Source organism: Homalodisca vitripennis, chromosome 3 (assembly GCF_021130785.1).
Source record: "Homalodisca vitripennis isolate AUS2020 chromosome 3, UT_GWSS_2.1, whole genome shotgun sequence".
NCBI lineage: Eukaryota > Metazoa > Arthropoda > Insecta > Hemiptera > Cicadellidae > Homalodisca > Homalodisca vitripennis.
The window spans coordinates 139345480-139371343 of record NC_060209.1 but is presented as its reverse complement, the minus strand read 5'-3'; the positions used below and the strand labels follow the sequence as shown (position 1 = coordinate 139371343).

Sequence of the window (25864 nt, the reverse complement as noted above, 5' to 3'; positions counted from 1 at the left end):
TTTCAGAAATGTATTACAAATTAAGTGACAAGGAAGAGGACGAGGAGGTGTAATACACAACAAATAAATCTAAAAGGATGGTTGTGGTAATCTGAAACAATGCGACATTTCCACCTTTACATTTTGTTGGATTTAAAATTATGAAATGAGTTAACAGCATATGACTTTACTTTTCAATCTAATGTATGTTGTAACAACAAAATATTTCGTTAGTGTCAAAAATAACAGTTATTCAGTGTACACATAAATAAATGCTGAATTTACGATTGGTTTAACGTATAATTTTACTACATGTTATGCAAGATGAACGCGAATTATTACCAATTCCCGAAAGCAAATACCTAGGATATTGAACACGAGGAGGCGAAGATTCCATAAAAATTTAATTTTCACATGGATTATATAATCATGCTTAGCATTTATAAAGTATATGCGCGGCATTAATGAATGTACACGTTACATCTACAGGAATACACGACCTTCAAAGAAAAAAAACGTGGTATTTGTAAATGTACACAAGGTCTTTACATATCATATCATACATACCGCGGTATTAATAACACAGTCAAAATTACGCAATAATTTAAAATAGTGTCATTCTTACTAAAGCCGCAAATCAACAAAACTCTGTCGAATGTGCTTAATTTTTGTACCTGACACCAAACATAAAATATATATATATATATATATATATATATATATATATATATATATATATATATATAATATATATATATGCTATGGGTATTTACACTTATCTCCAATATCTTATCATTATGTGGACCCTACGTTTAGTGCAGAAGAAATACGGAATTAGGTCCCAACTTGGACAACATATGACTTGCCCTTCCAGAAAAGCAATGATTTCTTCCACACCTTAGATCTTTTCTGTATTTTATTTAATCTTTTATTGACTGATCCTCCATATAAGGTAGCATAAATGTAATAATAAATTAAAAAGTAATAGAGCCCATTCGATTTCCATCTCATAAATACAAGTTTAACCCTATAACCTTGTTGCTCGTTTCTTTTAGTTTCATTAGGTATTAATATAGTAGTTTTTTTTTTATATTTAAAATCAGACTTTTTATTCACAAAATATATTTTCAGACGCAGTTTGAAAAAGGAAAACTTTATATAGTAATTTTGAATACATATGCAAAGTACATTACAACTTTTCTCGACATAATGTGAATGGAAGCAAATTTATATGAAATTCTTATGTACATGAACTAATTTTACAATAAATATCGCGTTTAGAAATATTGACAATGGCAAAGCATTGATATCAGTCACGAACAGCTAAGTTCCATAATTTAATTAGGACACAGGCACCCCCCGGGGCGCGCCCGCCCGCAGCAGCTCACATTATAATCATGATGAACACCTCAAGGTGAACTGTCCCAGCGCCAAACCAGTGTGAGGTGACGAAGTCACTATCACTTGGCCCACTGATCGGCGGTTCCCAGTGCTCCCGTCGATTCAACAATTAGTATTTATGAATTCCTGAAGAGGATACATCTGCGACCTTTGCTTGCGCAACTCTCGGGTTATAACCGCGGCCTCCGATCCCACAAGCGCACTCCTTCACCATGCTCGCTACACCGATCGTGAGTACCTATCACTGCCTCAGTACCCCAGTACACCGATCTGAATATAATTTATTTTTAAATATTATCTTATTTCAAATATATTTAAAATATATTGTTAAAAAATTTTATAAATTATAAAAAAACTATTTGCAGTATATTATTGTATTAATATTTAATTTTAGTTTTATCATAAATGTTCAAGTAAAAATATTAAATGAATTGCTTTCCTGAATTGCTTGAGCGTCAGCTACAATTAAATTATTGTTTTTGTTATTATTTTGCTGAAGAAAACGTAACATTTATTTTTTAAGTGAACTATATTTATATATTTATGTACTAAAACTTCTTGCATTTTTATCATACCATCGGTAAATGCGGTACAAATAAATAAATATACAAAATAAATACAATAAACAAATAAAAAAAATATATGTTTTAAATTATTCATAAAATATTATATAAACCACAACAAAGAAGGATATACTATACATGATTGATATATAACTATAATACAGATAGAACATGAGTTAAAATCATTTATAACGATAGGAATCACGTAATGTTACGTGAAAGATAGCAAATGCGGCATGAAATAAGTAAATGACGGTGATTAGAGAAAAACGACAAATCAAGTAAATCATCTACTCCGATTAAATATTTTCTAATTGCGCTTATAAGAACTCTATATTTATTTTTTTTTAACTAATTTCAAATTTCAAAAATAATACTATTTTTACAAATATAAGAAAATCATAGTTCAACAAATGAGGATATTAACATTGTTACTATTATTTCCTGATTTTTACTATTTACCATTCTTATACTAAAAGGACAAGGTTGAAATAAATGTATTCAAATAGGTAGTTCAGAAAGTTAGTTTACATGTAGCCAGAACAAAGATGAATTTCTTTTTTTTTATTTCACGATCTATAATGTAAAATCTATGAATGATATAAACTTTAATATTTTTGTCGCTTGTGTATATAACTTTTTGAAGTGAAAACTTCTTTAGGCGCGTTGAGCGTTTTGGTAGAGGGTAAAATCCTCGGTTCGCGTCACCGACATGCTAATGATACTAACCTGCATGAAAAAGTCAGTCTCGCTGTGTTTTTTAACCGTAGACTTGGCCGCGGACTACTAACCTGCATGAAAAAGTCAGTCTCGCTGTGTTAAAACTGTCCCGGCGGAGTATGAAAACAGACTGCGAAAATCAGTTACCTTTACGGCTTCCTCTCTCGATTTAAAATTGAAGCCAATGTCGTACAATTCTGTAAGATGCGTCAAATTAAAACTCTTAATATTGGCAATCTATTGGTTACATTTTTAAATATTAAAAAAATTTCGAAATAATTTTGATTATTGTTTACATTTTACATAGCGTTTACAATGACAAGAAAAAAGTAGTAAGCGAGGATTTTTTTTATTTTTTGGTCAGACAAAATTTGTCAGCGAGAAAGTTGTGTGAAAATAGATGAATATTTTTTTTGTAATTTATCATTTTTTTATTGGAAGTTTAGTTTAGCCTGTAGTAGCGTATGAAGTGATGAGTAAACGTTTCTGCCGGAACTGTAGTTGGCGCATTGGCTCACTGATACCGTATTAACTCAATAAATTAGTTTATTGTGCAATAAAAATACCTTTACGAAAGAACCAAGTTAATTGAACTAATTTATTAGTTTTAAAAATATTGTGGGTTTAATTGTTATTGCAATTATATACTTTATCCGTAGCAATAACTGTATTATTTACAACGGTGTTCAACTCACTGTTGTTCACTCGGTGTTTACTCCCTTGTATTCTATGTTTAACTAACTATTAATTATACAGATAAATGAATAATGAAAACAACGAATATATTTTTAAACATTTTTAATATTTGTACGAATATTTGTATTTAAAATTTAGCATTATTCATTTTAATTATGTTTTTAATATTTAACCTCTTCATCATGAAATGAGTATTATTACGGTATAAGATTTATCTTACTAGCGTGGTAAAATAGATTTCTAGTTATTTGATAATATTTTTTCGTAGATTTTAAAATTGGAATATTAAAAAAATGTTATAATAATTTTAGATTTTATGAAGTATGTTCATTTATTGTTTTTATTAAGATATTGTTAAGATAATTGTATATTAATTATTTTTTCAACCACTTTGTATTTATATTTTGTTCATGATTTGTTTAACCCATCATATGTAACTAATAAATAAAACATACAAAATTTCATATAATTTTTGCATATAGTTTTAATTACTTTCAACTTAATAGTTCCGTTTTCACTTCTATCGGCAGTCCCACGACTGCTACTGTTTTTTTTAAATTAAAACTGATATGCAGGTATTAGGTCACTGAAGAACTTAATAATCCTAAACTGTAGGAACGAACATGCACAGTGAGAAAAGGATCTATAAAAAGGAAGGGTAGTTTTAACTCTTGTTAATTTATTTTAACAATATCAGCTTATCAGTAATTGAAAAAATGAGTACATTGTGCTTCATTGGAACATAAACATTGTAGGCTAAATAAGAATTAATCATATTTTCCTTATAGGTACAGATTATAAATATACTGTTCAGTATAAATGCAGTATTGTCGTTACATATAATACTCTAAGTAAAGTCATATGTCTGGAAAAAAACTTATTGTAAAGTTGAATTACATTATTTGGATCCAACAGGATATATTTATAAAAGTAATTTAATATTTAAGTAATGTTTTCCATTTTATTACTGTAAATAATATTTTGGGTAGAAATTTAACTTGTTCAGATATCTTTTTAAATTTTACTTTGTTAATACTACTATTAAATCAGTAGGTTTTTCTAGTCACAGTTTAAATAAAATTAACTTTAAAATATCAATTTGTGTAACATGAGTTGAAAAAATGTATTTTTCAATTTTATATCACTATTCACTTCCTAATATTAGTTTTGTTTAGCTTGCATATCCTGTGAAATCCTTATCGGAGATATTAATTTGTGCCTCTGCCAACGACACGTACACGAAATCCATCTCTCGTTGCAGCGATAGCAGCTGCGCTGCCAAAACTGTCTTGTAAATCATAACGGCATCTGATAAGTCTGTCGGAGATAGTTAATCATGCCTCTAAACTAACCTCTTCTCATTGTTTGCAATCCCAATTAAAACTGAGCCGCTGCAACATGTTACGTAACAAAGACCTTATAAAAGTCAATAATTGTTAGTATTATCAATGTGAACTAATGTTTTACACACGTAAATCATTTACCATTTAAACATTCAGAGGTTTTTTGTAGATAACGAATTTATTTTACTACACTCTCATAACTTAAACTTCACACCCTCTAAATATGGAAATAAGTTTAATATTATAATTATTATAAGATAATATTTCATAGTTTTTAATATGTTTCATAATGTTAATATATTTTATATCTTGTTATCGATGGAATATTTTTAGTATACATTTTGATGCAATGTGTTTAAACCTGTTGCAATGAGAAATTAATTAATAAATATTGAACATTGCAATATTAAATTAGCTATAAATGACTCACTCACTACTAAATTACTGTGGCTATAATTCCGTACGTAATATATATTATTTCTTAAGTTGAAACTTGAAACGATCGCTTATTTAAACTTTCGTATAGTTTTAGTAACTATACATTTTTACTGTGTAGTTTATATAAATCACCAATCGTGTATTTTGGTTCCAGGTACTCCTCCTCAGCTGTTTGGTCGCCGTCTACGCCCGGCCCCAGGGGCCTGGAGACGCTACTATCGTCCGCTATGTCAGCGAAAACACTGGAATCGACGGCTACAACTTCGAGTAAGTACCTACTTCTAGATACTGAAATGTATATCATAATTATTTTAGCATCCACTTCCAGGAAAATAATCCAATACTAGGTACTGATCTTACCTCTTCGCAATATGGTACATCGTCTCTATTATATTCCATACACAGCGTTAAATATTGAATATAAAACACTGGTAGATCAGGTATCGTTTAAAATTATGAGCTTAATTAAAACAAGTAAATTTTATAGAGTAATGTTCGCCTTTTAGAACATACGTTATTCAACCAGTTAATTCAATGATGTGAAAACGTACGATTCAGACAGTTTCAGCCTAATGTAATGAAAGTGGTGGGGATGGTGGGGTGGGGTTGTGACCACTGCACAAGCAGATTTAAGTCCTACTCAGAGCTTCTGCGGCTAAAACCCAAGTTTGGAATGGCCCTTAAATTGTTAAGGGTCATATTTAATGGTGGCCATCTTGATTTTAGCTCCATAAGAATTAGGATAATCTTCAAACACTTTCGCGCTTTTATTTGTGTCTTAGAATTACAGGTATCATTTTAAAGATATGATTAACACGCATCTACAAGCTTTTTGTTTTTTTAACAGTTTCATTCGTTATTTAGTCCAAAATTTATAAGGAAAACTTCAATGCGTAAAATTATCCATATTTATATGGATAGAAATATTTTAGAACATACGTTAATACAAAGCACACCTATAACCATAATATCTCACAAAAATACATCTCTTACTTCTTAAGAAATACAGTTTTGTATTTAATATATTAGAATATTATGTATGACAAAACATTTACAAATTAACACTTTTGTAACCAATAACGATGCAAATGTCCGAAATCATGTTATCCTTTCAAACCTACCATCGACAACAACAAACTGTAAACAAAGGATTTATTTCTGGTACTGACCCGGAATCAGTAAACAAATGACTGAACTTGAAAACTTGCACCTCAAGTCAACTTGACTTTCCATCATCTGACCTTTTTAGTGTACGATGGCATCATACGTTTTGAAACCTATAACGATGGCAAATGTCCGAATTCCTGCTATCCTTTCAAACCTTCCATCGTCAATAACAAACATTAGACTGTGATGTTTAATTTAATAACGTTTACTTCGGTATATTGGATTTTGAACTATATAACTTCTGTCTATTTTTCTTTATAAAATATTTATAATTATTTTACCTCGTATATATATTTTCTTAACATTATTCCTAATTTTATAACCTTTTAATATAAACATTTTGAAGAGGCTTGATATATATGTAAAACGTTATGAATTAAGTTTTATGAAGTGAAAATGAGAAATAAATTTGAGCACCAGTTGGCTAGGCAAAAACTAACTTAGCTAAGTTGTTTCAATGTACTGAAATGTGCATGTTGTTTAATTTGTAACAAAATTAATTCCCAATTCAATTTCAGGTATGAGACAAGTGACGGAGTAATTAGACAGGAAAAAGGTGTCCTACAGAATGCTGGTAAGACACATTTTTATATACGCTGTGTTGGTAGAAAATATTATGTATAAAACGTTCAACTGTAGGGCTATGGCAGCAAAATATTTTTCTATTTTTTGGCTGATTTTGACATCTTATCTCATGCACCTCACAGAATATAGTGATTTTAAATATTAAACCTGTACAAAATAAAATTATTCTTAATGTTATTTGTTAATGTTATTGTATGACTAAGAGTTCAGAATTCTTTTAAGTATTACCTCCGAAGATATAGAGTAGCATAATAAATATATATATAAATGTTTATTGATTTCTTTCTTAGTGCAACTTTACGAGTCATGTTTATTACGCCACGATGAACGTTTAGAGAACCAAAGAATTATTTAGGCTAGGCTGGTTCTCATTGGTTAAAAACAGTTGCCTAACACACTAAGTGATTTTATTCAGCTTACAAAACCTGTATCGTTAATATTGTAATGAATAAACAACATATAATCGCCAGTGTTATTCTTGCTGTTGTGGGAAAAAACATCTCAAGAAAATACCAGTCACATTTCTTTGGTTATTATTGGTAATAAAATGCATATTAATTATCACTGATGTTGCTAACGAACAATTCTGGAGGTGACGCAATGCAATAACTAACAATTTGAATCTGAGAAAAGGTCAAACTTTAAATTGGTAAGAGCAGTGTTATTAATGTATTATTTTTTAGACTTATTAATGTAGATGTAGATACTTCATTAACAGCTACTATCTTTACGGTAGTGCCTTATGTAAATACACATAAATATTGTTCTACCTAATGTAAATTTTTCACAAGCAAATGCATTCTATACTTCTATAAGCATAATGTAACGGTATACTAGTATATTAATATTTTATAATATTAATTATTATATTATTTTGTATTCTTCTTTGTTTTACATGATATTTTAAATCACTATACTACCATGATTTAAAATGTATATTGTATAATATCTTATTGTCCAGGCACCGACAACGAGATCATGGTAGTGACCGGCAGCGTGACGTGGACCGACAATGAGGGCACTAAGCACACCATCAACTTCACCGCTGACCAGGATGGATTCAAACCTGTTATTGCTTAATTTAATCTCGTTTTTACTTTTATAAAAAATCTTAAAAAAACACTTGCATTGTTTACTAACCCTACTAATTCGAAACCGACTATACACTGGAAAGTCGAATCATATAGAACGCATTTCTTAGCTGTATTTCAGTATTATATGCCATAAATATTCGTTTACCCATGAACGCAAAGATTGGCTCATGGTGTCACTACAATATTAAAATGTCTCAGTGTCAATGGAAACTCATAGATATATATCAAGTTGTTCTTATGTACCCTTTAAGTCGGTTATGATTATTGCGAGAAGTCAATGGAGTATATAATTAGGTACATCAAACCTTAGTTCTGGTCATTGGCAGAAATGTTCTATTTATTTTAAAGATAATACAGTACTCTACTTTATCACCATGGCCGAGGGGAAGTTGACTTTTCAGTGGAAAAATCGATCACTAATGCTCCTTTTCATAGCTACAAAAAAACTAAAGTAAAGTTTAATCCGTTTGAAGAACTGTCGTCAGCGAACACACTTAATCTGGTTTACTTTATTAAATTTTCTTCATGATTGAAGTTCGTCAACATTTTTTAAAGAACTACGTATTGACAAAATGTTACATTCATTAGGAGATACCATCACAGTAGACGAATGACTGCCCACAAGGTGCTTAATCTGTAGAAAGTGATTTTTATTCTCTGATTATTTGGGTTACTGTCCTTTAAAAAATTTAGATAATGTTTTATTCGTTATTAATATAGCACATATATTTTTTCCTATTTTACTTTTTCATTAATCTTAAAAGATTACCTATCATTCATGTATCGTCATTTTTCAATTTCAGCAACTTGCAAAAATTTAAAATATACAACTTAGACTTTATTGATACACTCTAAATTTAGAAAAAATAGTTCTCAATGCGACTATTTACAATTCAGAAATAATTAGCATAAGAATTGTTTTGGCTTTTTATTTAGAGACACTGCTCAATTTCTTTAGTCTTAGCGTTGCTTGGTGAAAGAAATATTTCTCTACCTTAACCTTTTTAAATAATTACACTGTAACCATTCAAACTCGTTCAATTTTTTGAAAATTTCCTAAAACATGAGGAAAAATTAAAACCCTATTGAGTTATTCTGAGTGTAAATTTTATTTTCTGTCAACTTTCATTAATGCAACTTCAGAATTCCAGTAACAACCTTGACTTTACAAATGATATGATGAACAGGCTATACAGGTGGTAAATACGTAGTGTGAAAATCTTTCTAATGACAATTGTGAGTTTAGAAGTCTGGATGTCTTAGACAGGGTTTGGGTGAAAAGGAGTGAACTCCTCCCGATGACTCTTACTCTTATGGAAGGTATCAGCATCATGAACTCTGTTTATGACTTAACGCCCCATTTCTTTTTCATTAATAACATCATCTACATCTGACAAGGCTGGTCAAAGAACTGCTCTGTAATTAGGACGTTCAATAGCATGTTTCCCTAAGAAGAAGTAAGGCTGTGAAATGTATCCGGCCAGTTATAGCAAAGCTTCTTACCGGTTGTTACTTTGTGAAAAATTACATGACAATCACACAACCATGATTATCCCTTACAGCATGGATAAGGATGTGGTGATTGCTGGCTATTTAAGGTGATTTCTGTGGTGCAATTCTTTGCTGTAAGACATCTCGAGAACAGAATTATTCTTGTATTGGTTTTTATCGTCGAATTGCTAAGACTTGTGGCAGGATTCCCCACATACTTAGTCTTTTTATGAGAACAGGTCGAAATTGTGTCAACCACAATACAGTGGTTTTCCTATGCAAGTCTCTGATGACACAGGTCACTTATCTGATATTAAGTTATCATACGCGGTTGGTCGTATCTACAGATTTCTGCCCGGCCAGAACAAAAAGTTTACATTGCTATTCAGCAGGATATGAACTCCTTGGTCAATAGACACATTTCAGAAGCTCTGCCTGTTGACCCTCTGGTTATTCGACGCAGAAGATATTAAGGTGGCCTTTCTATAAACATATAAAATTATGGCGTTCTGTCCATATCTTATTGCCAATCAGAGCTTCGTATCTCAACCAACACTAAATTTAGAGAAACGTTAATTTGACCTTGGACATCTGGACCTTAATTATACGGTCATATTTTAATATACAGGGTGTTTGAAAACTATGGGTACGGCTTAATATTTTAAAACCCATAGGAGATAACATCTATAAACTTTGCAAAGTGTCATATGACTATGTAAATTATTTTTCCTTGCTATTACCATGACATGCCAACCATGGGGGGACGGCCCACAGAGGAAAACATGGAAATCTTAAATTGAAGCATGGGTCGAGTGATACCTCATTTGAAAGAGCTCACTTATTAGAGTTGAATGCCGCAAACCGCATCTCAAAAGGTTTATCCAATCCAAAATGGCGGGTTGTTTTAGGTACACATTGTAAAGTACATTATGCGCTGCCATTTCTGACTGGATCGTCATATTCTGATGCGGTAGGCGGCGTTTCACTTTACTAACCAATGTGTTTTCACTAAATTTTTTTAATTAGCAAATTGTGTCATAAATTTATAACACAATAAATAAAACTAAATAACATCGGTATTTATTGTGTTTTATTTATTGCGGTTTGCGGCATTCAACTCTACTAAGTGAGCTCTTTCAAATGAGGTATCACTCGACCCATGCTTCAATTTAAGATTTCCATGTTTTCCTCTGTGGGCCGTCCCCCCATGGTTGGCATGCCATGGTAATAGCAAGGAAAAATAGCTTACATAGCCATATGACACTGTGCAAAGTTTCTAGATGTTATCTCCTATGGTTTTTAAAATATTAAGCCGTACCCATACTTTTCAAACACCCTGTATAGTATGCTACGTTATTATAAAATACCTTTCCAAACACCTTCTTCAACCAACTCAAGCACTTTAGAAGCAGGAGGTATAAAGCAACCTGAAGTATAAGTTCATACATACTGAAAATTCATGTTACCATCTGACATGCTCGATAGAACAAGTAATTTATTGTTGACAAACTACTGTCGCCGAACTGATTACTCATAAACGTGGGCTACACCGAAGTTTTCTACTATTAATTATAGAATATACGCCTAGTAATTTAAATATTAAATACCGTATATTTTATACGTAATACTTTGCCATAAACATACCAAACTGGTTTATTAATTTAAAATAATATAGTAAAATTATAAATTAATTTATTGAAAAGGTCTAAAAGACCTATACTAACTACTAAGTCTAAGTTTATACAACAAATTAATACTTGCATTATAAATAGTGATATTTAGTTAAAATTAACAACTGTTATACGTTTAAATTGCGGAACACATTTAAGGCATTCTTCTCCTCGACTTTATGTCCATTTACAAATATATTTTACAGAAATATTACTAAACAATATAAAATATTAGATAAAACTAAATTATTCCCTTCAGTGAGGTATTTTTAGATAAAATATCTTATCCTGGTATTATAGTTTGTTTCTTGAAAACTTTGCTCTTGCACGGAAAACTCAGCATTCGTTATTTACCGCAATAAAACGTGGTATCAATTGATGAATATGGACGTTATTGATTGACGGATAGCTCTGAAAGTAAAAACATGTTTTGTGTTTTTATCCCTCTTCCTCCCACTGTGTTCATGTTATGAACATGCCACTGAATTGTTTCAACATACAGGTTACGTGATGATTCAACATTTTTAGCAGATTGCGAGTTTAGGCATTATCTACGAAAGAAAAATTATTTAATATCGGAATGAATAGTAATGGATGAGTTGTTGATAAATTAGAAATTCACATGTAAAATATGAGCTTAGAGGCCGAATATCTGACAACGTAACCACCTGCACCTACCAATATATCGTTTGCTGACCATAAATTACTGTCAATATGTATCACATCTCTGCTTGCGATAACCCTAACAGTACTGTTATAACCAATATTGGGGAAATTATCTTTTAATTTTCTTCCAAATTATTTAAATTAACTGCTATTATTAAAATAGGGAATTATATCTAGACGGGCGTTAGGTAGTTAATTTATTAATAATTTTTTTAAATTTATTTAAATAAAATAGTAAATAAAATATCAATAGAACATTTCATTACTAGTCTTGAAAGGAATCTAATGCGAGACGAGATTCAATTTTGTCTTCTTATGAAAAGAAGCTGAGAATTTGGACTTAGTTCAAAAAGGACTTTTGCGGTGATTCCGGAGTGAATATTCTGGATGGTGAGGGTAGGGGCCGCCTCCTGTCGAGATTCATGAGGAAGTATTTTTGGCATTAATGTCAGTCATGTCTCCGAGGGTGAAAGGGAAACAATCTTTGTACCAGCCTCTCCTGTCAAAGTAGGCAGGGGGTGGCACAGTCTTATGTCTAGGCTAGCAACAGCCCTTACCACTTAAGAAGTCTCTCCAGCACCAACAATCATCTCCCACAGTATGGACCTATCGATCTACCCCTGCACCACAATAAAAAGAAATTTGCACAGATTTAAGTGGCACGTCGGTTTTGCTGTACCGAGTTTAGGTTTAACGGAAAGGTATAAACAAGTCAGAAGTGAAACCTCCTGGGGAAGAGATTGCATTTACGCGCGAGGTGAAGCCTAGCATGGAAAAGTTATCGAACCACATTTATCACATCTAATTAAACAAAAAACGTAAACAATAAATTAAAAACTTCGACTTAAAAAGAACGAGCATTATATGATTGGTCTAAAACTGTTTCATTATTTAAGCGTATAGACTGAAATAAATAGTTTTTTTAAATTACCAATATATACTCAGTCCAGTCCAGTGTGTAAGTAAATGGCAATCTCTAGTTTCTCACTCTGTTGCAATACGGAAAGACAGTGCCATTTACTGATACCCCTTGTACTTTCTTGAAGAAGTATTATAAAGTCTAGCATGCCTAATTGTTATCGGTTAGGTTTTTTCTGCATTGTTTTGATCCATGATTTTTCAGTGGCGGTGCAAGCAGAGAAGCTAAATTCGAGTGTTATGTTAGTGTGCTCATAGGTTATGGAAAAACCATGTGTTTGTGTGGGGGGGGGGTGTTTAAATTTTGATGTGACGCAAGAAAACACCTAGTTTTGGCATAATATTTTAGAAATTAAAAAAAATAATGGTATTATATAGTTCGTAACAGAAGTTCTGAAGTGTATGGACAAAAATAACTTCGAAATTATTATTATAGATGACTAGCTTAAGCATTTTAGCTTGAACAGCAACATGTACTTGTTTGCATTTTCTACTAAAGAAATTTCTAGTAAAATTGCTGTATATGAAGAAACGAAACTTGTAATAGACATTGGCTACATAATAAAATATATTTATATGAAAATAATCTTTCATGAACTAGCAGAATTTTAATTACAGCTATCTAACGAAAAGTTTTTTTTTATAATTCCTATTAATGCAAATAAAATGTGTGGTATTATTGCGAATTACACAATGAATGCGTCTATAACTCGCAGGGATAGGAATCCTTGATTTTAAGCCGGTAATAGAAAATGAATTATAAAACATGAATTATAGAACAAAAGGTCACCGAACGAGCTATAAACTAGCTCTTCTCTTTGTCCACGCCCAGAAGAATCGTGCCAACAAAGGCGGCGAAGGCTGGGAGGTCGACGGCACCACGGCTGATACTCATCGGCACTACCAGCTGAAACGGAGAGTCAGAATACGGCGATCCAGAAGTCTCCAAGCCAATATTGAATGTTTTAATAATATCTTCCGTTCTCTTATTACAATACTAATTGCAGTTTAGGAGTACGCTACGTGTCGCGTAGAAGGATTCGCCAAGGATAAAATTAAAGACATCCCATGCACCATAATTGAACTCAATTTGCTTATTGTGAAAATAGAGTTTTCAATAATTGCTATACGTCCCGGTGTCTCATAAAGATACTTCATCATCGAATTCAAACATTTCTTTCTAGGAATAAAGCGTCATGCAAAATTTCAACTCTTGCAATTTCATGATATTCTGTGCTGTGACATATAGAAGAGATATTGAGCCAGCCGCCCTGATATGCAAACGCTCAGCCACACCCAATGGACGGACATTCACCATCATCGTACTTGCATTTGCTTGTAGAAATTAAGTGCCATGCAAAGTTTAAAGATTATAGCTTAATTCGTTTTTCATATCTCCTGAGTGATAGGAATCGCTTAAGCCCAGCAAAATAGTAAGGGGGGACTTGTATAATCGCGGAACTCGATCTTTTCTTATTATAAATTAAACTTGTAGACAAATTTCAACTCTACAGACTCAATTAGTCCCCGAAATATCCTGTAGACGGAAATGCAGACAAAAATGTTGCCTGTCTTCGCTGACGTTCAGCTAGTAAAATAAACGAAAAAAATATAAACACAGCAACAAACAAATAAATATTTTGTCATTCTAGCCATTTAGGCCTTCATATAGACTTTAAATAAAACAATCTCATGAGATTGGAGCTACAGTGTGATTGAAAAGAGAATAATTTTCAAATTAATACGTAACTATTGTGTAAATCTGTAAACATTTCATTACTTCTATTATGTCTGTTACAATATAAAATCTTGACATTCGTTAATATCTGAGCGTTTTCATCATAATAGAAGAATGAATTACGACATTAATGTAGCCATTATGTGTCTGAAATCTTAGTTTTACAAAAAGCCTATAACATCACCTCAGCTATTTAAATGTTAATACCAATTTTATACCTCCACAAACAACACTACTCGTAATTTTAAAATATTATGTTATAACTTTAAATAATTTAAAAGTGTCATACGAAATCGATATCTTCAGTTTTTTGTGCAATAAAACTGTCTGTAGTAAGTATACCTGCCTATATCGTCTTTGTAACGCTGACCTTTGCCTGACACCGGTTCAACACTTGCATAATCAAAACAGTAATTTAAATTCTTTACTTACCAAATTGCCGCAGAAATATAATAATATTCGTCTCCACATGCAAATTCAAACCGGTTTTGCAGTATTTCTGAGGAACAATGGCTGTAAAATTTTTAGCGTACTCGTTTTCCAGACATGTAAACAATTTACAAACGTTTTGGGAATCTACAAATATACAGATATGTTACGGCGATACAGTTCTCAGTAGGGAAAAATCAAATAATTTCCGATTTAAATGGTTTAAGTTGACTGCCACAATTAAGGTCTGAAATGTATTTGGAATGACATGAGAACGTATAGAGAGACAATCGGTGATAAGATCAAATCACCATATAGACACACAAAGTTGTTTATTCCAATCCTGTCAGGATGGAAATTGTCTCTGTCCATTTTCCTTGACTTTTATATTTAATTTGTATTAAATATAAGGGGTTATTTTCCCATAAACTTTTGCTAGAAACGTCGTAGAGATGTTTTATTCACGTCATTGAGTCACAAGGTAGGGGTTGCAATTTGAAAATTTAAAGTTATTCTCCGGCCCCCCTCTCAAAAATAGGGAGAGGAAATTTTTTCAAGATATCCAAAAAAGTATTTCAATAAGGATAGTATAGGTTGTACATCAATATCTCAATCCCTTTGGAATATATCCAGGCGTATCAGGACTTACTTTACACCCTGTATATTCAAATTATTATTTTTGTAAATTACTGTAAAAATAAACTTTTTTTAATTGGCACTATATATTTCAGTAAAAACCGTCTTCAGGTGCATAAATTGCATGAAATATAAAAGAACATAATACAAACAAAAGTAAATAAACAGTGAACTAAATAATTCTTCCATATGTTGATGTTGAGTCTATGTAGAATTTTGCTCTCTAAAACCAATTTGTGTCTTTTGTCTAATGTTCTGAGGTAAATTGGGTTTTAATTTGTATGTACTTGCCGAATAGGTTTGACCTGTCTTACCTATTCGTAGTATTTTCAAAAGTGTCATTGTGATTTACACCATGAGTGATGACAGTTTACTTTAAACCTTGGTGCTTATAACTGAATCGGTGTCCAGTCATTCTTATCTTCAAGGTATTTGTCGTTGAGCGAATAAAATGTGCTGGATATTTTTTACATTGAATTTGTTTAATCATATTTTATATTCACAAGACAAGTTGCCAATGATAGGATATGACTTGCTTGTTTTGCTACTAGTGAATTTTAAAGAATTTGGTAACATTTTACAAATTGAACAACTTGGTTTGTTACATGGATTTGATCCTTTTTGTTCTTTTATTGCTTTTTCATTGGTGTTTGTCATTGGTAATTTAGGTTTGACCAATACATCTCTAAGAATAGGAGGTCTTTTAAAGATTACTTTAGGAGTTTCTTTGAAAATATCATTAGTTGAACTAGAATTTTGTAAGGTAATAAATGCTATTTTAAGAATATTATTAATTTTTTAGTTATTTTTCCCCACAGCAACATTTTTACAACTACAATTCATTGTAATATGTCTATTCTAGGTTAAACATTCTTGCTGGTAAACATTTATGGAATATTCGTATAGGTAAGGCATATATTCGTATCATTTAGGACTGATGCTTGATAATTATATAATGATAATAACAATTCACGAGTTTAGAAGAATGCGTTTATTTGCGCTGTGTTTAATTTTTTTATCCTTTACAATATCCGATAAGGCCGTTACTGCAGATTCTGACTATACTATCCAAGTACCCATAATATATTCACTCATAAACCCTTTCCGTACAAAAAATAATGGTCCTAACAATATTTCATTTTATTGCTATCTATTTATCTCTTCTATTTTGGATTCCATGCAACATAAAACAATTGTGGGAGGTACTCCAAAAAGTTGTAATTTAGAATAAATTATAGGTGGTATTCAGTTTAGTAGCCTTGATACTATGCAAAATCCAATACTTTCAAATACCGTACTTAGAGATGAGAAGATAATTACTTTTCTGTTAAACATATATTCTCATCACTACAGAACCAGAGGTAAGTTACATCAGCCACGTAAAAACTGGAAATTTGGTAGTTTTAATCAATCATCATGCTGCCGTAAATTATTACATTTAATTAAATCTAAGGTATGATTCAACCACACTAAGTGATGCATAATAGGTTTCACTGAGTTTTCAATCAAAGTTTTGATTATATAGCTCCTTTAATTGACTTTAATTACTATATCACAATAGAATTTCATTTGATTGTTCTCACTTTGTTTTAAAGTTTGTTTGTTCTGCGATTTTGTCGTTGTCAAGGTCCTCCTAAAGACTAATGTAAAGACCAGAGAGACAGACACAATTTGTCCCTAAGTGAGAGGCTTTCCTAGAGCTCAGTCAATTATAATTTTATAGCCACTAGCACGGCACGAAATCCACTCTATGTTTGTTGGTTTGTATAATATCTGAAGTCATCTATAATAGCCTCGGGATTATTTTACTTATGTGATGGAAAAGTACCTTACTTTAACAATCCTTGTTTCTTATATCATATTTTACGTCATAGACCGGTTTCTATGATGAAACATCATCGTTAGTCAAGCTAGAAGAAATACGTAAATATTCATTTCCATTAAATATTCGTCAATGATGTTAAAATAATATTTAAAAACAAGTGCATATATATTACATAAAAGTAAATAATAAAAAATTTACACTCCGTAAGTTGGCCAATCATAACATAACTTAACTTTTTAATTTCAAATATGCTGACCGACTCATTCATGTTAATGACGCACTGAAGGATGTTTTGTTTTTATTCTCAAAACGGCGTTTTGTTCTTTATATTTAGTGTAATTTATTTATTTTATTAGACGCAATATTTTTGTACATCTGTTCATTCAGGACTACATTGTGATAGTTATATGAATTAATATATTTTGTTGTTGTATTAATCTTATGCTTTTCAGGCCCTTGTGTATACCTTCCATGCCTTCCTTTATGTTTCTGGTGTAAAATTTATAAAAAATCATATAACAAGGACATATTTATATCACAGTATTTTAGTATTTTGGTTTCAGTATAAAAAGGTATCTGAGTGAGAAAAAAAGATGTAAATTAATCTGACTTTTTCAGACTTTTCATGCGAATAATTAAAAATACCTAATACATCCCCAATGATACGTAGCTATCTTATAATGTCGCTACTAGGTTATTAACGTGAATTTACGATGGATTGAGATATAACAATGTCATGAGATGACACAATACAGTATGTTGATATCCCTCTCCACTTCCTGATCTTGGAATATGCCATTTGTGCACTCAATGTTATATCGCTATAATTTTGTATATGAGATAACATAGGTACTCAGTTTAAACTACTAAAGAATTATAATTCGAGATTATCACTAAACCCGACTCCGGAGGTTATTTATTACACTAAAATGTACTTGCTGACGAATGATTATCTATAATACATTTCCATTGATAATACCAACTTGATTAGAACAAATATTAAAAGCTTTAAACTAGAGTTCATTATTTTCTATTATCGATGGATAACCATATGACTTGTACTAATAATGAAAATCACCATTGGTGATCCAGTAACCATGAAAACGTTTCAATTAACTTTGTTAAAGACATTAATGAAAATCTTTTCTTGGAATATAAACTTCTCAGAACTAAATTTTAAACAGTACATATAGAACTGATTTAATTATATAATACTTCATCAGGACTGGCGCTGGTAGAGTTAAAAGTGAGTTAAATATAACTAGCTTTCCTGGATTAATATTAATTTAGGAAAATATACAATTTGTACAGTGGAGTTCAAGTTAATAGTACTTAACTTTAACACTTATTCAAGGATAGCAATTATTACCAGAAACGTTTTTAGATAGTCTTTTCAACGTTTATTAATTTGATACTGTTGCCATCTATTGTAAAAGTTTATTGTTATTATAGTCACTAGTTGTTAATTTTTTATTTGGTAATTTACTCGCAATTCAGTTAACCATAAATATGTTACATTTACATTATAATTGTACTATTTTTACATTGCGTCTGTAAGAATCTGATCTTTAATCTCCAGCCTTTGAGTAGGCATACGTCCTGAATGGTTAATTCATTTTCATTATACCCATATGTTTCAACAGACTGTCCACTATTGGTCCACTAGTGCTTCCATTATTGGACTTAGGTTAACATCTCTCTTTGTTTCTTCAGCAATTACCGTATTATTAAGATTCAAAGTTTCCACTTGGCCAATTAGGAATAATGAGTGACTGTCGATTAAATTGCCTTGAGGTTTTTTCTGTACGAAAACAGGAGAGGTAATCTGCGTTGACAAAAAATGAAAGGTTTGATACACTGGCTAAATTGACCCATCTGAATTGCTAAACAATCATGTGGAAAAAGTGTCATCAAAAGCAACCAAAATATAGAATTTATTCCGTATTAGTTTATAGTCAAAGCATTTCGAAATTTTCTTTGTGGTATTCAAACTGCTGTATTTGGACATAACATTCAATTTATTGACTTGGCGGTTTATTTATTGAATTTTATTTTATTAGTTTACATTTTATTTAAAAACAACTGTTATAATTGATTCTTACAATAAAGAAATAGTATAATCATCATCTTTAATAGTATTATTATAAGTTGTTGCAGCTACACTTGTTTCAAATGTCAGAATGTTTTTACTGCTGTGTGCGTAAATTAGCACCCCTTAAAAATAGCATTATTTCAGACTTGATGTAATTTTGACGTCACAGAAGGTACAACTCCAACTCTATCCTCTTGTTGACTAAACCTGCTTGAAGTGAGAGATGGATAATTCAGGACCATGGCCATATTAGCTCTAATCTTGCAATTTAATTATCTAATTGAACAACGCAAGATTACCACTTTTTCATTTTAAATTGTTCATTTAAAAATGATTAGAAGTTAGTTTAGAAATTTGAGTTTACAGCTCAAATGTCATTCTAACTCCCAATTTTTCCTTGAGCTAGTATTTCCTGTAAATTAATGTTTTTGTAGTGTATCCTTTCTTGAAGAATAATATATGTATTATAAAATAATAATTCAAAAAGCATAACAAAAATTTTCATTTCTTTACATTCAAATTATAAAAAAGGTTTAAAATATTTGTTTAAAATCTAGCTAAGATTTTGCAATGATATTTATGAATGCTTTCCTCATAAAATGTTTTCCTAAATCTTGTATAAGTCAGTAGGCTGAAGCAGTTCTGAATCGTAAAGTTAGTGCATTGATAGGTGATTATTAGAGGAAAAGCTAAGAATGTTCCTTCCTTTTCTATGAACTTTGCTCTCAGGCATCCGTGTTGATGACAACATATTTGTAACTCATCCACTAGTTAGTGTAAGTAAATTGGTTGGGAACCGTAAGATTTTCACTGAATTGGTGAGAAATTCTTCAGTTACTACACATTGAGGCGATGATTCATTTGATTCAAACTACTTTGGTTGTAGTTAATTGCGAAGTGCCTAATTAATTATACTTCATATTGTTTTAAAACACACGAATTCCTATCAAGCTATATTTATTTAAACTGTATACTATAGAGTTTTAGTATATTTCATGGAAATCAGCATATTGCACATTTCATTATGACATTTCCGGAAGATGTTTGCATTTTCTGCGGTCATGATTCCAGAATCATAAAATGTATGTATAGGCTCATGCAAGTTTGTGAACACGATAACTGTCGTAATGTTTTAAATATACAGTCTAAAGTAGGTAAAAAACAATACTTTTACGTAATTTGGATGAGTCCGTGAGTGAAACCAATATTAGTTGTGGCACTGTAATATAATTCAAACCACTTTAACGATGGCAGCTGTTATCATTCGAAAAAAGAGTTTAACTCACCTTATTCGAAACATATGCACAAACGATATAAAAAAAAATTTCATTCTTTTATTTTTTTTCAATAACTCTTTATGTTTCAAAATAGCTTCAAGTCAAAGTATGCATTATAAAGCAAAAAATGTAAATTTTCTTGTCATTTACAATGATTCTTACGTGTTTTGTGTTATCTTCTATGATTTTCATATAAATAACAAAGTTTTATCTAGTACATAAAATTGCTAGAATAACTGTAAACACGATAACTACCGTAGTTCTTAATCGATACAGACTAAAAATGATAAAGAGACAATATTGAAACATTCTTCGGTTGAGTTCGTTAGCCATTCTTGACCAATAAAACGTTCCAAGATAGCGGTCTTTTACATTTGAGCCAAGATTTTATCTCGGGTATTTAGGGCATAATTGAAAGTGTTCTTAAAAAATATTTCATAAATTACATTTAAAGTACCTTTTGTTACATATTTTTAGTACGATTCCTTAAATTTTTGTAAAAAAGTATAAATAAAGCAATTTCAAGTAACATTTATTTCTACGTATTTCCGAAATAAGGTTTACATCTTCCCTCTTACGTATTTCCTCTTAGGTTTTCAAGATGGTAGCCGAATAAAGTTATAGAGTTATCCAATTGAACATTTATAAGTGAATATCTTTACAAACATAATTTTAATTAATTGTAACTAAGCAAAGTCCATGTATTTGTATATAAATTTACACTTAAATAAGCAGTAATTAATACGATTTATTTAATTTATTGTTGTTACTCGATTAAACAGCTTACAAAAATTTGTTTTATTTTTACAATAGTGCCGTATAAATTAAAGCAATTGTGAAATGATTTTACCGTTTAAAATAAATAAATATGATTTAGCATTATATTAACATGATTATACAATATCAATACTTTATTGTTTATATTAATTGACAGACGGCATATAAATAGGTAATAAGTTGTAGTTCCAACTTTTTCAGTTATCTTTTGAAAACTCTTATTTAGAATAGTTGTTAAACAGAAAAGCAATGAAAAGACTATCGTAAATATATAAACCTCTAATTACAAGAAATATCAGACCTTGCTAAACCAAAACGTTGTGATATGAGACAAAACACAGTGGGAGGAATACAAAGGTTTTAGTTTAACAAGGCTTGATAGCAATCAAATTGTTGACCTTCAATTTGCAACACGTGTTTGAATCGTCTATCCACATGGTTGATGTTGTTACGAGCTATTAATTAAGAGGATTACTGCTCCGGTAATTGGATTTGTCATAGTCCGAGATTTAGGATTAAGTGTACTTTGTGTTGATTGTTTTGTACTTTATTAAATACCTCTTGGTGGGATTCGAGTGCGATATAATTAATAGAGTTTAGAGATCGTAATCCATGTTCATAGTTCCATCAGAAGTAGTTAATTGATAACACTATTTCAAATTTATTTATATGTTTTACTGAAAAGCTGGTTTTCAGCCATAAAATCATAATAAATAGCATTTTGTAAGGACTTAATTTGTCTGGAAACTTCAATTAAACATAGCATACTTTCTTGAAGTGACCCCTCTGTTAAATCGCTGTATGCTACGTTATTTTTAGTGTTATATTTTATTGTGGCCATGATATAACAGAACTTTGTAATTCAGCTCTACTTTAAGATATAAAATTGAAAAATAATCTCAGATGACTATTTACAATGTGTATAAACAAGTTGACGTTTTAAATATGTTATCAGTTGTGTTATAACACTGAGAAGCTGAGCGTGTAATACACTTAAGGTTCTCTCAATCATCGTTTTATTCTCTGCAATGGTTTAGAAATTCTGTTAAAAAATTAAAAACGAAAAATGCAGTCTAAACTGATTTTCACGAGCTTCAGGAGCGAGTGAGAATTAATCGGAAGAGATGTGAAATTTATCCGTAGGCAGTAATTATTAGGTACATTTACCAGCCTCTGTTTCAGGAACTCATTAAAACATAATGTAAAATCCACGATATTATAGGCTTATTGCAGTAACTCGGAATAAAATTATAATATTGAATATTCACGCATTGGCGAGAGGAGATGTCTCTGCTCAAGGCTACGAGCACCTGATCCTATCGGCCAGGAAGAGATAAGGAGGAGTGAATGTCTCTTAATGGCTACCAGTGATGTTAGCAAATATTGGGGTCGTTTTACCTCTTGGCATTCCTGAACTTCCGGTTCTAGGGTACGATGGAATGAGGTAATGATATATACATTTTACACAATACTACAATTTCTTTCACTATTCTAGGTTAAACTATGTTATTCTATTATGTTGTCCCATACAGCTGAGTGCTTAGCGTCTCAAATTATCACTCAGCACCCGGGTCCGAATATTGATTTGACCGCTAGCAGATTTTTACAAACTAGCAGATTTTAGCCTTCATCGAATAAATAACATAAAGGTTTTAAAACTAATGTTTCATATCAACACAGAATAGAAAATGTTAGAAGACTGGCGTCACAATCTAATAGTACGTGAAGTTTTCATTATATAATTTGGTTTTATGAACAGAGTGTGATTTGGCGGAATTAGGAAATAATTAGTGCTTCCATTATTGTGCTTTATTTTCAATATATCATAAAAACCATTCTTTGATTGATATGATTTGAGTAAATAAACAGTTTTGCGCAAAAAAACCTCAGAACCCGCCTTTTTTTAATCTTTTGTATTATGCAAAATTGAACGTTAAGATGTAACTATAGATTTCTATGATAACTGAAAAACACAGGATTAACTGTACACAAAAAATACAGAACTTATAAAAATCTTAAACTATTATTAAAGTTTTTCTCTTCTCTCTAATTCTGTACAAGTTGAAACCTATTAATATTTGTATTTACATTTATTCCATATCCAACAAGTTAAAAAATCCTCAATTATTAAATCTGAGCCTGTTATCCAAAATTCCATTTAGGATATTATTATAATTAGAGCAGTATTATAATTAGAATAAAGCTCAATGCTTCCTATATACAAACAAAGTGGGATTATGCCAACGAGTTATTTCATGTCCGCTAAAATTGCATGCAAATTTTCACATCTATATCTCATTTCACTCTCAAGAGTGCAACAGATAGACAGAAATAAAATTACACAAAAAAGAAGTTTTGAAAATTACGCATATCTAATTCTTGTAGAAATCAAGTTTCATGCAAACCTTGATGCAAGTCTACATATGAAATCTTTGTCGAGATATCTTTCCATGTAATACACTCTCATTTTTGTTCATTAGGATCTCATGTCAATGTTAAAATAATAAAATTCTACTCACAGTTACTATAAAAATGATGTGTGTGTTGGGATAGTTAGGCTACGTGTATTAAAATGAACATTTATTTATTCAGCTACTATTTCGTTGCCATCGTGGTTCCCCTATGACAAATGTAAAAATGTTAACTATCGCTCAGCCAAATCCCATGGAGTGACATGCACAATCATCAAAATATGAGTTCCTCAAATAGAGATGTATCTTAATGGACACGTTTCAATGTTATAGTTCACTTTGTTTACGAGAAATCGTGTGGACAGACAGATATAATATAGGCATAATAGAAATATTTTTAGCTTCACTAGTGACAGGCTTTTCTAAAGCTAACCAAATTAAGCTTCATGCAAAACAATGTCAAGTCTTTATGTTAGAACGTTTTGAAATAACGTGTGGACAGACAGACAGTATGAAACGTTCCAGCCACTCGAATGATAGGCTTCGCTAACGTTCAACCAATATAATGTCTTTATGATTTAAATTTGAAGGAATGAACAATAATAAAATTATATTTTCTTCTAAATTAGTATTCATTAATTTAGTAATGATAATTACGTACGATATGTTACGCCATTTAAATGTTTGTAATATGAATTAAAAATTCGGATTTTAACTGATTTATTGTGTAATGAAACCTAATATCTCCATAATGGCTAAGCAACCATGCCCGTGACACACACACACACACACACACACACACACATATATATATATATATATATATATATATATATTGTTTACCCTTACATATAGATATATGTATACGTATAGAATAGAGTAGAATATAGAATAGAATTCATTTATTCACCAATCATACATGCATTTGGCCCCGCTAAGTTAGAACTTATGAGCGGGGTCCACTACTAACAGTTTTTGTGATATACTAGTGGAAAAATAAATAAAATTATTATGTAACATAAGTGCTAGAAAAGTGCAATCAATTGTGTCTACTAGTGGCACAAGTGGGCAAATCCATGAAAACGATCAAAAAGTGTCTACTTATTTATACATGAATGCAATAACTGCTGTTCCCAATGAAATTTATCTAAAGATCATCGGCACACCACCTGCAAATCATAGCAATTTTATATTGCAGTTCTAAGTTAATTATTATAGCTTACCTGTATTATATATAAAATTATTTGATATAAGAATCACGAGAGGGTATACCTTATGCAGTGTTCATGGAAGGGGATGAATTTCCTAACTTCCTTCCCCACCGGTCTCTCCTACTACAAAAAAACTGTACTGCACCAGCTGTGAATCGCAAGACTACAGCGTACGGTGGTTATACTTACAGACTATTCCGTTCCAACCCAACTTGGTTCGTGAAGGTTAATATAACCTAAAAGTTAAACCTGCAGTACATTACCAGAGTAACGTAAACAAATCAAAAATAAAAAAGTGATTGTTTTTAGTCGTAAATAAACCAGCTAGTGATGCCTTTATTTAATCCTACCCTGAAACCTGATTGTACTTTCTTTAAGTATTTGTGTCACCTTTTGTTTTTGTCTCCCAGTGTTGGTGTTCATATGTTTTTAACAACTAACCAGTCTTTAAAAACTAGTTTAAACAATTAATAAAAATTGCAAACAACGTGATCCGTTCTTAATCCAATTCTCTCATATTTATTGTAGAATTGCACCAAAAGTTGTAACTTTTGAACAGATTGATTTTCTGATTACCCCAATGTTTAACAAAACTGTTGGTGTTAATAAAAAAAGGAGTTATAATATAATTATTTTTAACTTTTTAAACTCGCAATGCCCTGAGGAGTGTTCCCTGTGTAGACAAGGACTTGGTGAGGAAACCATGAGGTCAGAGTTAGCTGACCTCTAGTCTCTGT

At 31.1% G+C, this 25864-nt stretch overlaps 1 protein-coding gene across 1 annotated transcript; it reads left to right on the top strand.

The window, feature by feature from the left end:
- Positions 1-1488: 1488 nt before the first annotated feature.
- LOC124358738 (endocuticle structural protein SgAbd-6-like) lies at positions 1489-9018 on the top strand. The gene is made up of 4 exons (XM_046811037.1): positions 1489-1610; positions 5295-5407; positions 6826-6881; positions 7854-9018. The coding sequence occupies exons 1-4, from the start codon at positions 1593-1595 to the stop codon at positions 7970-7972; spliced, it is 306 nt and encodes a 101-aa protein (XP_046666993.1). The 5' UTR covers positions 1489-1592; the 3' UTR covers positions 7973-9018.
- Positions 9019-25864: the final 16846 nt, after the last annotated feature.

Excerpts from the sequence above, each read along its gene's own strand:
- LOC124358738 (XM_046811037.1), top strand. Across the intron at positions 5,408-6,825 it reads ATCGACGGCTACAACTTCGA|GTATGAGACAAGTGACGGAG; the intron begins GTAAGTACCTAC and ends ATTCAATTTCAG. Across the intron at positions 6,882-7,853 it reads AGGTGTCCTACAGAATGCTG|GCACCGACAACGAGATCATG; the intron begins GTAAGACACATT and ends CTTATTGTCCAG.